Source organism: Castanea sativa, chromosome 10 (assembly GCF_040712315.1).
Source record: "Castanea sativa cultivar Marrone di Chiusa Pesio chromosome 10, ASM4071231v1".
NCBI classification, from domain to species: domain Eukaryota; kingdom Viridiplantae; phylum Streptophyta; class Magnoliopsida; order Fagales; family Fagaceae; genus Castanea; species Castanea sativa.
Genome location: NC_134022.1, coordinates 4250131 through 4267566, shown reverse-complemented (window position 1 = coordinate 4267566; position 17436 = coordinate 4250131). Strand labels below are relative to the sequence as shown.

The 17436-nt window shown below is 34.8% G+C and overlaps 1 protein-coding gene and 1 pseudogene across 1 annotated transcript; one reads left to right on the top strand and one right to left on the bottom strand.

Annotated features, from left to right (window-relative positions):
- LOC142611890 (proteasome subunit beta type-4-like) overlaps window positions 1-16828 on the top strand; it is a 37497-nt pseudogene extending 20669 nt beyond the window's left edge.
- Window positions 7561-8257, bottom strand: LOC142613944 (protein P21-like). The gene has a single exon (XM_075786466.1). The coding sequence runs from the start codon at window positions 8241-8243 to the stop codon at window positions 7566-7568; it is 678 nt and encodes a 225-aa protein (XP_075642581.1). The 5' UTR covers window positions 8244-8257; the 3' UTR covers window positions 7561-7565.
- Window positions 16829-17436: the final 608 nt, after the last annotated feature.

Below are 17436 nucleotides of genomic sequence, written 5' to 3'. Positions count from 1 at the left end.
TAAGCTTCATGGATATCCTCCTGGATATAAGCCTAAAGGAGGTAACAAGTCAATGGCTAATCAAGTTTCAGGTTCTTTTGGTTTTGATACTAATAACATTGGTTTTCATAATGCTCAATCCAATGTTCTTCCTACCTTGGGAGTTCAATCTGATGGTATGATTCAGAATATGGTAGCTGCTCCTTATGCTGCTCAGAGTGGTTTTCAGAATGGTGTTGGAACTACACCCTTTGGTGTTACACATGGTGTATCTGGTGGTTCTAGTAGTGGTGGTGCTGGTATCTCTATGCAGCAGTCTTCTCACTCACTGCAGCCTCAATGTCCTATTTCATCAACTCAATGTGAGCAATTACTCTCTTTTCTCAAAGGGTATGCAGGAACTGGTTCAGGGTTTGGCACTCAACCTAGTCATGTTGCTTCTGTCATGAATTCCAATAGAATTTCTGGTTCAACACAGCCACTCCTGCCCTCACCTTCTTCCAATTTCCCTAGTTTCTCAGGTAACCCTTTTTGGATCCCTCCTAATTTCTCCCATTCTATGTTTTCTGCTCAAGTAGTTGATAGGACTACTTTAAAATCTAATTCTTGGATCATAGATGCTGGTGCTACAGATCATATGGTCTATTCAGTCACACATTTCACTTCTATTACATCCATTGTCAATACTTGTGTCTATTTGCCAAATGGGGATCAAGCCTTAGTCACACATGTAGGCACTGTTCAAATTTCACCTACTTTTGTCTTAACTGATATGTTGTGTGTTCCCACATTTGGTTTCAATTTAATCTCAATTAGCAAACTTACCAAAAACCTGTCTTGTTGTCTCATGTTTTTTGGTCAATGTTGTTTCATTCAGGACCTTGCTCAATGGAGCATGATTGGTCAGGGTAGAGAGAGCAATGGCTTATATTTGTTGGATTCCTCATCTCAAAGACAGTCTTCTGCTCTCACTGCTGCTACCAATCCTTCAAGTACTGATCTATGGCATACTAGACTAGGGCATCCCTCCTTTTCTAAACTTCATTTGCTAAAAGGTGTTGTAAACATTGATATTTCTAATAAAACTGCTTGCTGTGACATTTGTCATTTTGCAAAACAGAAAAGATTACCTTTTCCTATTAGTACTCATGTTTCTACTGCTCCTTTTGAATTAATGCATTGTGATCTTTGGGGGCCTTTTGCTACTTGTACTACTGAGGGTTTTAAATACTTTTTAACCATTGTAGATGATTTTTCTAGGTGTACTTGGATGTATCTACTTAAACTCAAGTCTGACACTAAGTTTTTACTTCCCAATTTTGCTCATATGGTAAAAACTCAATTCAATAGTTCCATTAAGACAATTAGGAGTGATAATGGTACTGAGTTTTACCTCAAAGATTTCTTTCAATCCAATGGTATTTTGCATCAGTTGTCTTGTGTTGACACACTCAACAAAATGCCATTGTTGAAAGGAAACATCAACATATTCTTAATGTTGCTAGAGCATTGAAGTTTCAATCTCAAGTTCCCTTATGTTTTTGGGGTGACTGCATTCTCACTGCAGTTCATTTGATTAATAGGGTTCCTTCTAAGTCTTTAGGTAATAAAACACCTTATGAAATGCTATTTCATGTTTCCCCTTCTTATCAACATCTTAGGTGTTTTGGTTGCTTGTGTTTTGTTTCTACTTTACCTTCTCACAGACACAAATTTGATCCTAGGGCCAGAAAATGTGTGTTCTTAGGTTATCCTCATGGCATTAAGGGTTACAAAGTATTGGATCTTGCAACTAATTCTATTTACATCTCTAGAGATGTTGTGTTCTATGAGTCAATTTTTCCTTATGCTTCTGATTCTTCTCCTTCTACTTCTTCCTTAACTGATTTTGTCTTCCCTCGTGTCATTTCTAATCCTTCTTGTTCTTCAGATTGCTTTCTTCCTACTACCTCTAATCCCTCTATCTTACATTCTCAAGATTCTATTACTCCTTCATCTGCTCCATCTGTTTCTGAACCTCTCACTACTTCTACACCTGATCCTATTACTTTGGACTCTCCAAATTTATCAGATCATGGTCATGAACCTATTTCTGATTCAGCTGTTTTGAATGATCCTCCTCCTTTAAGAAGATCTACCAGACCTCATGTTCCTCCCTCTTATCTTTCAAACTATTCTTGTAAGAGTGTTAGTGCTAAACCTCAATCTGGTCTCCCTTATGCTCTTTCTGATTACTTGAGTTATTCTCACTTGGGTTCCACTTTCAAGTCTTTTGTTCTAGCAGTCAGTGCTGCTCCATCCGAGCCTGTTTCTTTTCATCAAGCTGTTCAATTTCCTGAATGGAGGGCTGCTATGGACAAGGAGATTGAAGCTTTGGAGGTCAATAACACATGGACTTTAGCTCCTTTACCTCCTGGTAAGACTGCCATAGGTTGCAAATGGGTCTATAGACTCAAATACTTGCCTGATGGATCTATTGAAAGATACAAAGCACGTTTGGTTGCCAAGGGTTTCACTCAAAAACTTGGTCTTGATTATTCTGAAACCTTTTCCCCTTTTGCAACATCTGTTTCAGTCAGAATTGTCTTTTCCTTGGCTGCTGTGAATGGCTAGTCTTTGCATCAAATGGATGTCAATAATGCCTTCTTACATGGTGACTTAGTTGAGGATGTTTACATATCTCTACCACCTGGTTTTCACAGCAAGGGGGAGGGTTTAGTTTGTAAGCTTTACGGTCTTAAACAAGCATCAAGACAATGGTTTCAGAAACTTTCAACTACCATATTGCAGCTGGGGTTTGTGCAGCCCAAATTAGATTATTCCTTGTTCACACATTCACAAGGAAGCTCTTTTACTGTGCTTTTGGTTTATGTTGATGATATCTTGCTTACAGGAAATAATCCCACTTGTGTTACTGCCTTGAAGAAGTTGCTTGATGATCAATTTGGTTTGAAGGATCTTGGTTCATTAAGGTATTTTTTGGGTTTAGAGGTGGCAAGGACTGATGCAGGCATTAGTTTGACACAAAGGAAATATGCCTTAGACATCTTGAAAGACATAGGTTTTATTGGTTGCAAGCCTGTGAAGTTTCCTATGGAACAAAACCTGAAGTTGTCCAAGTATGAGGGTAAGTTACTTGCTGACCCAGGTATGTACAGAAGTACAGAAGGCTTATAGGGAGATTATTGTACCTGACCTTAACTAGGCTTGATATAACATATGCTGTGCACAAATTGAGCCAATTTGTCTCACAACCTAGAGAACCTCATTTATTGGTTGCACATAGAGTTCTTCAATTCATTAAAGCTTCTCCAGGAAAAGGGATTTTCTTCCCTAGTAATACTGAATTGCACATTAAGGCATTCTGTGATGCAGATTGGGCTGGCTGCCCTGATACTCGTAGGTCTCTCACTGGATATGCAGTTTATTTAGGGGATTCTTTGATATCTTGGAAATCTAAGAAGCAAGGGGTTGTGTCTCGGTCATCTGCAGAAGCTGAATATAGGGCCATGGCAAGTGTAGCATGTGAGATTACTTGGGTCATGCAATTGCTCAAGGATTTGAGTATTGATCATCATAGGCCTACCATGTTGTTCTGTGATAACCAAGCAGCTCTTTACATAGCTGCCAACCCAGTGTTCCACGAACGTACCAAACACATAGAGGTTGACTGTCACTTGGTTAGGGACAAAATTTTGGAGGGTAAGATCAAAACATTTCATGTCACCACTAATTCTCAAGTTGCAGACATATTTACAAAACCTTTGGGAATAGCAGCCTTTTCACGATTGTCAAGCAGGTTGGGCTTGAAGGATATATTTCAACCCAAGATTTTAGAAGTCCAAGTCACAGAGCCTCAGCCACTGGACTTGAGGGGGAGTGTTGAAGCTGAGATAGAGATAGAAGACAATAAAGCTAATTCCCAAATTGAGACAAACGACAGAAATAATAGAGTTGGGCGAAACGGCAGTAGTAGTAGAGACAGCATAAGCAAAACGGCAAGAAAAAGACCAAAAGGGAAAACGCACCGTATCACTTAACTATTCAGTTGTTAGTTAGTTATTGGTTCTGCCAGATGTCATTAGTTCATTTGTTGAAGCTTGCAATTAGTTAGTTATGATTTTAGGCACTAATTATAGAGTCTCTAGAGCCCCCTGTTTTCGTGTGTATATAAATATCTTGTATAGATGATTATTGATTAGTATCTTGTAACAAAAACTCTTTTGCAATTAACAGAGTTAGTTTTTCTCTCAATTCTTTCTATTTCTTTCTGCTTTGTATTTCAGTTTTTCACAGTATGAAAATTTTGGTGTCTATAGCAACGTTGTATTTCTTTTGGTATCGATAAATGCGCTAGGGGACCATCCCATATTCCCAAACCAAACGCTCACGTGAATCACAACACACAAAAAAAAAAAAAAAAAAAAAATCATTTTCAACCAAGTGAGGGTAACATGAACATCCCAAATATGGTAATATATTTATTCTTCCTTAATACAGAGTTTCTATATTAACAAAATTATTTCCAAACAAACAATTGCAAAGAATAAATAAAAAAATATTTTATCCCGGACATTACTATTTTTTGAGATCAAGATAATTAAGTGATTTTTAGCCCCAGTCTTAAAGTTCTATCTTTTAATTCCACTCTTTCTAGTTTGACCCAAACCAGGTTGAAAGATTAATAAACCAAACAAATTGAACAACCAATTAGTCAATCTTATCTTATCAAAAAAATAAAAGTCAATAATCTTAAAAACCAGATATTCATTTTCCATTCAAGGAAAAAAAAACAGATTCATATGTAGTGACTAGTGCGGATGTGTTTTCATTGCTAATCTTTTCCAATGGGCAAGCAATTAAATCCTCATTACTCGCCTTATCTGGTCCAAATATCCCAGTGCTAATACATCCACATGCAATTCGGGAGAAGAAAAAAAATACACATATATATCCAGATGCAAGAGGGACTCGATGAAAGCAAGAATCTCATTAACAAGGGATCTGTCAAGAAATTATGCAATGCACAAAAAATCTTTCAAATGGCGTTGAGATAATCTTTACCTTCGTTGAAGTAATGTTGTTTGAGTGTTTTTGATATACATATGGGTGAAAAAGTATGTTGAAATGTGTGTAAGTGTGTTTAAAATGTGTTGTTTTGTGTTTGAACTTAGCTGCCAAACAGCCCCTAATCTTCCCATCAAGAACAAACATCCACTAGCATTTCATCACCATCTGGCATGGACAAAGCTCATATATGCCCAATTACTCAATACTCATTATCGTTGGCCCCATTTAGAATTTAATAAAAAATGCATGAAACTTATATTATGTGACCAAGAATGTTAATTTGTTTTTTTTTTCTTCTAAGACACGTGATATTTGTGAGAACCGAACCCGTGGAAGAAAATACTTTAGATTCTTCTCTCTTATGGACAAAGAGAAGGAGTCCCACAACAGGATGGAGGTCTGTCTTATGACAATTTTACAGATCTGTCCAATGAAATATTTGCTAAGAAAGACACGTTCTCAAAGTATGATAGAGATCTTCCCAAAAAGAATTTTACTGAGGAAGACCTATTCTCACGGCATGCTTAAGATCGTCTTGTAGCAATCTTAATCGTGAGATATTTTCTATGGAGATCTTTCCAAGGAAAGTTTGAGTAACGCCTGGGATCGATTAACTATTATTTTCTATGGAACCAATGCAATAAATAAGCCTAACTTGTATCTGTCAGTAAATAGTAAAACAAGGGGTTCATTTAAATTTCAAGTATCCATGGCATGAAAAGCTATGAAGCACGGGTGAGTTTCCAAATTCAGGTGCGGATGTGGAACTCGATAATTTTTGAAAAAATAAGGTGCGTGTGTGGCGATTAAAAAATCATTTAAAATATTTTTATTTATATATTGTATATATTGCTAAGCATGCTTTTTAATATAATAATAATAGAAAACTCATAAAAAATCATGTTTTTTTTTTAGTGGTAGTAGCAAAAAAAAAAAACTATGTTTTTTATTATATATATAATTTTTATTTTGAGAATATAATTTATAAGTGGATAAATAAATTTGAAAATCAATAGGAAAGTGACCCTATTTTTTAGACAATATTTTAGTCGAAGTTAGGGTTTTATTTTTACCGGATTGTTCTTTAGTTTTGTCTCTACTTAAACATAGGAATGTAAGGGTATTTTAAAACAAAAGCAATCCGGATTGTCCTTTAGTTTTTTAATTTTTAATTTTTATATATTTAGATTTTTTTTTTGGATAAATGTGGGATGTTTAACTTATTTGTCTATTTAAAAAAAAAAAAACAATAAACATATAGTTACTTTGAAGAAGTGGGTTAGTGGATGAGTGTTCCTATTTTGTAGGCAATATTTTAGTGCAAGTTAAACATGTACTTTTACCAAACTATCATTTAGTTTTGTCTCTACTTAAACCTAGGGGTGTAGGGGTATTTTGTAACAAAAAAAAATCCGATTCAAACAAGTGCAGTCACTTAATTAGTAGTATAGATAATAATAATAATAATAATAAAAAATAGATAGATAGTAATAAGTATACAAAAGTTTTGACACTTGAATTATTGGCAAAGGTATTAAAATAGATGAGGCTTCCCATAAAGAAATAAATATATAAATTAATAAAAAAAATGTGGCTTAGTGGCTCATGTATTTGGTTAGCTCAATAACAAAATAAAGGATATATATGGAAGATATTAAAATAAGCATAACTTCTTCCCATTTAAAAAAAAAAAAAGAAAAAAAAAAGGAAGAAAGAAAGAGAAGATGCGGACTCACGTGTTTGGTCAAAGAGGGAAAAAAAAAAAAAAAAAACAAGATTAAGCCTTTAAGTGGTTAACAAAGGCATTTAAAGTATCCTATCATTTTACTGTAAAAAAAAAGAAAAAAAAAAGAAAAAAAGAAAAAAAAGAAACAAAACACAGAACAGAAGGCAGAGCCTGGCAAAAAAAGTAACAAGAAAGGGGTTAAGGCCACCGGTATCTTGTGATGGCGACAGCGGCTATCCACCAGTATTTTCGGTTTAAAATTTTTTTTTCTTCACCGGCCGAAACTAACCGATATTCGGCCGATACGATCCGATTTGGCCCGAATTAGCCCGCGTCGGAGCCTAATTGACGCGAATCCAGAAACGAAAAAAAAAAATTCCAACGTGACACCGATGCACATGCAGCGGTGTCACCTGCCGCACCCCACGTCGGACGCCGGTGCGGCACCTCTGATGCCGGTGTCAAGGGGATGCACATATTCACCAAAAAATACAGATTGTAATATTTGCCAAAAAAAAATAATAATAATAAAAACAGACATTAAGGAGGTTATGACTTATGAACGTTAAGTTCTTCCATCATTCATAGAGATCTTTTATTATTATTGTTTTTTGGCACAAGCTTACATAGATATTTTAATAGAACGTACGTCAAAGTGATCGAATAAGTTTCATAGCGTCTGCGCAACACTAATTACACATGCACACAAAGCTTCAAAGCTTTGACTACAGCTCTTATTTGCAAACTTGCTACTAGTTCTATGCCTCCTATACGAAAGTAAATTTCTGCTTCAAGGGCAGAACACCACCTTATAGTTAGTCCCGCCATTGCAAGTAAATAGGCTTGTTGCATCATCCTTAGGGTAACTGTAAGCACTCGGGCACCGATCCTTGAAAAATTTGGAATAAATTGTAGGTCCACAGCTTCTAGAATAGCAACAATATTCATTGGTCTTGAATCTAGTACAAGGATTGTTACACCCACCTTGAACTTTCAATTTAGCCGGGCAGTGTCTATTGATATCAGTGGTGCAGCTTATTCCTTTGGTGCACCCGCCAGAGGTGGGACTAAATTCCATAGGAACATTAAACCCATCAACAAGAGATATGTCAAAGTAATCCAAGTTTTGATATTGGTTTAGCGCAAATTCAGCAAGGGTGTTTGGAGTTGCACCATAGGCTTTGCAATGAAGAAGTCCACCACAGTCACTGGTTTGACATTTGAAACGCCCAGAACCATCGAAATTGCATTTAGTTCGAGCCCAAATGCGGGCCCCTTTTGTGCTAGCATTGACGTCAAGGGGCCAAGACTCGCCTAAGTTGAGCCGCTTGCCACCACTGGGCACGGCTGCTGCCCAGACTGTGAAGGGACAATTGTATCTTACATTAAATCTGGCTGCATGGGCTAAGGCACTCAAAAGAGTTATTAAGAGGAAGAAGAAAATGGGTAGGTGTTTGGAGAGGCTCATTTTGGGGATTAGTAAGAGATTAGCAATAAGATTTAGTGGGCTTGTGCTGTGTTAGGAGATGGGTGAGGGTTTATATAGGCATGAGCAATAGCACTGCTCTAAGGCTACTTGCATGGATCAGTGACAAACAACAGCCCCACTGGACCAACTTGAGATTTTGGATGTATTAGAAAATTATTTATGACATTTCTGTACAAGATTGCCCATCCGTCAATGTGCCGTAAATGATCATTCAGAGAATTTGAAAATAATTTCTGACAGTTCCGAATTTTCTATCAAAGTTAAGCGTTTGTTTTCATAAAATGTTTTGTAAAATGATTTAGTGTGCGCTTGGATACCACTTATTTTGCTGAAAACTGAAAACAATAAAAAATTAATTTCTACAACACTATTCACTCTTTTAACACTAGCTTTGCATACTTGCACTGTTCATGTCCCGTAAACAGTGCAAGAGGTACTTCAAGGAAAAAAGGAAAGAAAAGGCAAACACAGACGTGAGTCAAAGACGCGCAATACAGTAACGTATGCTTTTAAAAAATATATGAGTAAAATTCACACACACACACACACACACACACACACACACACACACATATATATATATATATATATATATATATATATATATATATATATATATCACTAGTTTGGATGGCACATGCGGCCTCTTGAGAAATTTAAAATAGAGCTTATATTTGAAAAAAAAATGAAATCATATATTAAGAAATGTTTATCATTCAATACTAATATCATTTAGATAAAAATTTTGATTACATACAAACTTAGTATAGCTATTTAATATAAGAATATCTATTTTACTATGATAGTTTCTTAGAACCTATTTGTTAAAGGCTCACTAAAAATTTCTAAGAATGATAATTAATATAATCTTCCAGCAATTAGCAATTGAGTTTTGCTAAGACATTGTCACAATATTTGAATTTTCGCGGTGAATTTGAAATTTTTCATCAAATACCTACAATCATCCACAATGAAATTTTTTTAATTTATACTTCCTTTTTTATCAACTACATTTCATGCATCTGGCTATGGTGTTTAACTTATTTAGTTTTTAATAAACACCATTTTAAGCAAGAAAAAAAAAATATTTTTTATAAAGAGAACAAGATAATAAAAGGCTTTTGTGTCATTGAATTATATAAAGTTATAAATTTAGAAGATTAAAACCTAATAAATCAGTATTCTCTAGATAACATATAGAACAACTTATATTACCATCCCAACCTTTCCAATCATGACTATCACATAAACTTAAAATACATGAAGAAATTTTTTTAGATGTTAAAATTTAGTGGGGGCATTTTAGATATTGAACAATAGGAATCATAAGGTTCCGTTAGAGTTTAACTAAGAGAGTAACAATAGGGGATATTCACTTGTTTCCAAAATATAAAGGAAGAAATTGCTCGGTTTTAAATTTTAGGAAGGAAATTGTGAACTAACTTAAACATAAAAGCGGAAAGTGGTTACTTTTAGTGAAACTGTGTCGACGCATAAAAGTAATAAAATAAATAAATAAATAACAAAAAGGCCAGCTTAAAACAATTGTACTTGAAACAGTGACTTTGGCTTACAAAAATTGATTAAATAAAAAATTTTAGAAAAATAACAAAATGTTATAATATTTTCACAATAATTTTATTTTTAGTTGTGGTGGGTCCCGGTTTGATAATTTATTATTTTATGTTGACCTATAATAAACTTACACATTAGTAGTTGTGAAAAATATTGTGATAACAACAAAATATCACAACATTTTTACAATACTTTTATTTTCAATTGTGATGGTTCCCATTCTAATAATTTATTATTTTATTTTATTTTGACTTATAAAAAGCTTACACCTCAACAATTATGAAAATATTGTGACAATAACAAAATTTCACATTTTCACAATACCTTTATTTTAAATTGTGGTAGGTCCTGGTATAATATTTTATTATTTTATTTTGATTTATAAGCAAATGATAACTCAACGGTTGTGAAAATATTGTAACAATAACAAAACCACAATCCACTCTCTTTCTTCATCATAAAAAAATGCAAAGAAATAATAAAAATTAAAATTCACAACAACAATGCTATATATATTTGCACAAATACTGCTAAAATGCATTTTGCATAATAAATGCATAAGTTGATGTGGGTATCTTTTGGGGTTGATCAGCAAAATTGGTTCTTATACTATTTTGTATGAACTAATACGAAAGCTCTAAGAAACTTAAATTGTTCACAAATTTCTTACACCTAATTATTCAATCAAATATGATCTTTGGAGTTTTACTTGTTTAGGATATGCATCCAAAGTTAAGCGGACACACCCCTATCTAAGAGCATTAGTATTGGGAGTGTAAAAATCAAGGAAGTCAATACCGTATCGAAGGCTATACCGGTTTGGCCAGCGGTACGATATATTTCAAGTACCGATCAATACCGGTGTACCGTTTTGGGTTTACCGCTAATTTTATATATCCTTACATAAATTGAAATTCCTCTAAGTATATATATAGATAAATATATAAAATATTTACATTTAAATTTATTTATTTTTTTACATGTTGGTTGGTCAAAATCCATATAATTTGTAAGTCTATACTTATTCTTTTTTTATTTGTTAAGAAGATATGATTGTACTTATCTAAAGTCTAAAAAAAATGGTAGTAGAGTTTATCTAATAAGAAAAAAGAAAAAAAAAAGAGTGGCTGTAAAAAATTTTAGATTACCGTGTGTGCTTATCAAAAGTTATTTTGAATTACAAGCTTCATTTATTTGTTTACAGTTGGATGGTAGTACATCCCATCAAAAAAAAAAAAAAAGAAAGTTGGATGGCAATACAAAATTTGAGTCTACCGTGTCGTGTAGCAGTAGTGTTAGTGTGTGTTGTCAGCGAAAGTATTAGTGTGTTGTCATGCAAGTGCACACTTAACAAAATTAAAAGGAGCTTGTGGGAGTATTAGTGTGTTGTCATTCAAGGGCACACTTAACAAAATTGAAAGGAACTTTTGGCTACAAAATGAAAAAGTAAAATAAGTAAAGACTAGAGAGAGCCAGAGGCAGAGAGCGTCTGGTGGATTGGTCCAAGCTTTGAGCGGAGAAGAAGTTTTTGAGCGAAGAAGAAGAAGATGGTGAAGAAATGGAAGAGATCTAAGGTTATGAATTATCGGCAAAATGAAATTTATTGTCGGAATTAGTAGAAATAGCGGTGATGTGATGTTCCTTTTTATTGCTAATTTTTTTTAAGATTTTTTTTTCTGGCCATTTTTCATTTTCCGGCCAAAAACCGATATATACCCCAGTACGGCTGAAACAGCCCCGGTACGACCAAAACGGCCTCGGTACAACCGGTATATAAACCAGTATGAAATAGCTGCATTTTCGTATTGGTCTAAGCATCGAAACGGTAGATACTGGTTGTACCAGCTGGTACACTACGGTATCAACTCCACTGGTAAAAACTCCTCAGTTACTATTTTAGCAATCCACCCACTCAAATTGAGCCTTATCTAGGTGTGAGTTGCTAAAAATTTTTAGCAACCTTGAACAGTAAGTTTGTATTTATACAACTTACTGTTCATGGGGTTGTAAAGAAAAAATATATATTTCAATCTCTCACAACCTCTCTCTTCCTCTCACACTCTCTTTCTTTTGGTAATTAGTTTTTTATATTATTTGATGGTGTAGTTTATATTATTTTAATAAGTTGTATGTAAAAATAGAAACTAAGATGTTGAGTGAATTGTAAAATTAGATAGTAAAATAGATAAAATAGATTTTGAGGATGTAAAATAGATTTTTTTTTTTTTACATCCCCAAATTGTAGTACTTAACCAAATAGTCAAGTAAAGTTTGCGCGAGACAAATTCAAATATGGCACAATCAAGACCTTCCTTAAGTGACTAAAAGACTCTAATTTGAACACATAATTATTAACTTGGCAGATAAGGCTGGCAGCACCCATACTTAGAGCATTCACATCCACTCAGACCCATGAACCCACCACACCGCTAACCCATCGCCATCGCCGCTACACAAATCCGACCTAGCTGCTGCTACACAAGTTGTCACAGTTGAGAAAACCCACTTGTATTCCACTTGAGAGAGTAAGTGAGAAGGTTTTACAAATTTTTTTACTTAAAGATCTTTCCATATCCTTTCCTGAGATAATTCCAATTTTTTTCAAGTTCATGATTTTCTGTATTTTCCTCATCAAATTTGTAGCACCAAGCTTCTATACAGAAACACATAAGCATATAAGTTATAAAGCAGAGAAGCAACCTTTTCACTAGAGTACCATTAACATGTGGAATTTGGATATATCTACAAAATAGGATAGTTTGATCATAAAATTGAAGATGAACCGTTTACAAAAATTGAATTACAAACACGCAGAACAGAAAGCAGAACTCAATATCAACCAACCTATTATGATCCATTTATTTGTGAATGTGTGAAATGAATCGTAAATACATCATTTTGTGGAGGTGTATTGGTAATTATGGATAAATCATGTTTATATGAGCATTGTAATTGTTGGAGTCGAAGCTGAGGTTGATAGTGATAAAGCTTTCATGGCTTTTGAAGTTGAAGTTGAGAACTGACATTGATCTAATTCTTTAATGCTAGCCATTCAATTCAATTGATCTAATGCTCAAGAATTGGACACGTCAGTGATCCGTGTAAGCCCTCATTTTTCTCTGCTCCTTCAATTTCTCCTCTCTCTCTTCTTCACGCTTACCCCTATTCAAAAATTTCAGAAACAAACTCTCCCTGACTCTCTCTCTTCCAGCTGAACATGCCTCAGAATCTCTCTCTATCTCTGTCTCTCTCTCTCTCTCTCATGCCTAAAAAAAAAAAGCCACCAGTGATGCTTCGGTTACCTCTCCACCGAAGAATGAATGTGAACCAACAGTGTTTCAGCTACCCACCAAAATGTGATTAGATCTGGTAATCAAATTTATGATTTTTTTTTTCTTTTGCCAAAGATCATCCCATTGTTTCATTTATATTATAGCACTAGAAATTATCTATTTCTTTTATTGCTTTTTTTTTTTTATTAATCTGATTCATTTATTTTTGAATGTTTTTGAGATTTTTATAATGGGTATGAAGCCCAATACCAGTAGAGTGTGCGTGTGTGTCAATAATGGCCAAGGACTGGCTGGTGGAGATTTTATTAGGTTGTGTTCTCTGATGCCGATGTTTGGTTGCTGAGTTTATCGGTTCCTTGTTGTGTTATGTTTTTGTTTTCATTTCATGAGTGTTTCAAGGGGAAAAAAAAATTAGTGTTTATTATGCAATCTTGTTCATAGCCAGGGGTTTAGTAACTTTAGTTGTTATAGATCAATTCTCAAACATCAGTGGAACCTTGATGTCTCTGAATTTCATATGACCCTGTTACTTTTGTGCATAACAAAATTGTGAAAATTCAGAAATAAAAAGCATCAGGTTGCTGGATTTACAAAAGAAAAAAGGGTGATGGCATTTACAGACATTTTGTATGCATGCTATTCTTGTAAAACTCCCATTGAACTAGAAATATTTGAAATATATACATCATCTGAATCCAAATTAATATATTGGGGCCAGCTGACAATAGTGCCAATTGTAGTAGGGATGTCCATATGGTTCTCATTTCTCAGTAGATTGATAATGTTATAAATAAAAAATGATCGTAATGATACCCTGTGATACAAGAGTGTTGAGCGATTGAAGCCAGTTGGAAAACATTCTCTTCTTGGTGCAAGTGGAGAAATTAGTGATTTTTCAGGAGATTCTACGTTATCTTGATGAGCTAATGTAAGCAGGTTATTCTAAGAGGAAAAAAGTACTTGGAAAGTAGCAAAAGCTGGAACATCACAATTTTTTTCCCTTCCTTGTTATCTTTTTTGGGTATTTGTGTTTGCTTGTATTGTTTTCTACTTCTTGCTATGTGATTGTTGGTATCGGGGATTATTTTTGCAGTCTATATGGCAACATGTGGGATGACGATCGAGAACTCTTTAGGTCCTAAAGAGGTGCACAGCTATTTAACCTGAGTGATGTATAACAGGCGTAACAAGTTCAATTCACTATGGAATTCACTTATACTTGGTGGAGTGAAAAATGGACAGAAATACCTTGGCATGGTATACCTCAACTATACCTTTTATTTGTTGTAGAACTGTAAGAAATTTTCATTTAAGGATATTAATCGATCTATAATTTGTGATTCTTATCCAGGTCAGCATGATAGGCATAAATTTTGAGGAAAACCATGTGGCCATTGGATTTGGGAATCACCTTGCAAGGCCAATTCTTCATGATGAGTGGCATGATAACTTGAGCTTTGAGGATGGTGTTAAGTTGCTGGAGAAAAGCATGCGTGTACTCCTATATCGGGCCTGGATTGTTTATGCCCAAATGAATCCTTTATCCTTAATAGAAAGTATGCTTTTAGAGGGAGAGAAGGGATTAGCCTATTGGTGCATGCCTGCCATTCTACACTCTTTTTCTTCCTGATTCTCTTTTTCTTTTCTTTCTTAGTGCTTACTTGTGCAATGTTGTGGTGATGCTGTGATTCTCTCCTAATTGTTGCTACTATTACGATGATAATACTGTGCACAGTAAGAGCCCTTTATATACTGCTTGCCGTGACTTTTTTTTTTTTTTACCATTTTACCCTTTAACTACTTTTGTCTAGATTTGGGTGCCCTTCTTGACCACTCACTGGTTTTTCAGTTGCCTAGCCACCACCACTTACTTGTGCTGGCCATGCCACTTCCCATTACCAGACAAAGAAAACTGTTTTGTTTGCTTGTTCATCGTGGTATTCTTATCCTTCATATTGTGGGTATTCTCTCTTGCTATCCCTTATGACATGTACCTAGTGGTTCCAACTCATCCTTCCCTTTTTTGGGTGAAATGTCATCCCAGCAAGACATTTCCCCTTAAAAGAGTTTGAGAGGAAATCCTAGAATAGGCTTTCCCTTCTCTTCACTGCTAGACCATATCCTCTCTTACCTCTGACCCATGACCTACCACTCCTGTATTGGTTGGGTACAGGTTGGTGGTGCCTGGATCTTGTACGTGCTCCACTTTCGTGTATATCCAAAGTTTGTCTGTTGCTAATGCGTTTGCCATGGACTGGAGGTTCGTCTGCATGTTCTGCTGCTTATTCTTGACTTCTTATGGCGTGAAATGTTTTCTGATCCTCCATTCTTTATGGCTTGCTTCCTCCTAGGGCTGAGCCTTGCTTGAATATGGGTTTTTCTCCCTTTTAGCCCATTGTTTGCTCTTTCCGTTGGCCTGCCAGTATTCTTGCTATGCCATTCTTTTCTTCCTATCGCGGCGCCATTTGATCCATGCCTACTAGGCCTCTTTTGGGCCTACTGTATATTCTTCTCTCAGTTGGTCACAATGTCTCAGTTTAGTCATTGGGCTCATACTTATGCTACTTTGGGTTTTCTTGGCCCATTACATTGCTTATGGGCTTCTTTGGTCCATTTCTTTTTTTCTTTGGGCATCCTCGGCCCATTTTCCAATTTTGCATTCCTATGGGATTTTACTAACTCTTTTGGGCTTCCCTGGCCCAATTACCATATCCTTCATCCTTGGGGTTCATGGGCTTTCCATCAATCCCTTACTTTCTTAATCATTACTTCGGGTCTGCTGTGGTCTATTCTTACTCTTCTACATCATATAATGCCCATGAGTTTACTACTTCTTTCTTTGCGCTCCTTTGGGCCCATTTGCTTTCCTCAAGGCCCATTTGTTTACCTTATAGGCCCATGACCCATTATTCCTACCACTCGGACTTAATGAGTTTTCTCTCAATCCTACTAACTCTTTCCTGGCCATACTGTTGTGCTTCTTCTTGCTGTTGGGCTTTTCCAAAATGAGTATCAACATATTCATATGGGGATAATTGGTTTTGGCTTTATTTCACATGCGTCGCCATTGAGAGAAACGTTTAATAAACATTGGAATATGTTGTTAACATGTACCCCCATTTTATATTTCTTATAATATAAAAGTGGTTTCAAAACCTTCATAAAATAATTTATAAACAAATGCTTTAAAATATCCGTTAACATGACCTTTCTCATAAAAGTGGAATTGAGAGTTTTCTAAAATATTTTATTAACAAATATCTAAACCTATTCATTAACCGGACCATTATAATTTATCACCTTGTGATTTTTTCCTATGTCTCTACTCTCTATACTTATTTAGCTAAAAATTGAAATGAACCTTAGAAAAGAAGCCACCCTACAAAAGAAGACCGAAGAGGCCACCTACCCAGCACTTGGGGCTTGGGTTCCCTATTGGCTCCAGACACTATGTTAATTATTTTCTGATAACAATTCCTAACAAAAGTTGAGTGGGGTTGTATTTTGTATCTTAGATTAGGAACATTTCTTGGCGAAGTACAAAGAAATATGCACTTAATTAATGGGCCATTAATAATTGTGATGGAAGGGCCCAAATTAGTTGCTTCACTTAATGAAAGGTTGTTGGAATATTGTTCAGATATATTGGTTGGGGTTTCAAATGCAACTGCGATTGCTGATAGCAATATTGTTTGAAATATTTATGAATGAGTAATGTGGTTAGTTATTTTGTGAAACTTTACATCAAATAATAACATTGTTTTAAAAACAGGATTCAACCAGTCAATTCAACTCAGAATCGGTCTAGTAAAAAATGGGTCAAGAACCAGAAAAAATCAAGAAGTAGGTCATTTTTCGGTTTTTAGACTGTTCCGATTTTTAAAACTATAAATAATAATAATAAGAGTCGGTGATTAATTTAATATAATTAAGTCCAAAACCTATAGGCAAGGGTTTTTTTTTGGTCAGTTGATACTCTTATATATAAGGGTACTATTAACAGGTGTCTTAAAGTATTTGTTAATGGACTACTTAAAAAAAGTTTTGATACCACTTTCATGAAAAATATAAAAAAGCTATCAAAAAAATCAATTGTTTTTTTTTTCTTTTCTCAGATAAAGCTTCTAAAAATATTTCCTAAACCAATGTTCTTAAGCCATTTGTTAACTTTTTCCATATTATATTAATCATTCAATTAAAGTCTCCGAAAATGTTGTCTCCCCCAACAAACATGAATGGTAATATGTTTCTAAAATAAAAAAGAATGGTAATATATATAAGCTGTTAAAAAATGGAAAAGTCAG

What these genes read in the sequence shown, in the direction of transcription:
- LOC142613944 (XM_075786466.1), bottom strand. Translation starts at nt 8,243, where the DNA reads ATGAGCCTCTCCAAACACCTACCCATTTTCTTCTTCCTCTTAATAACT.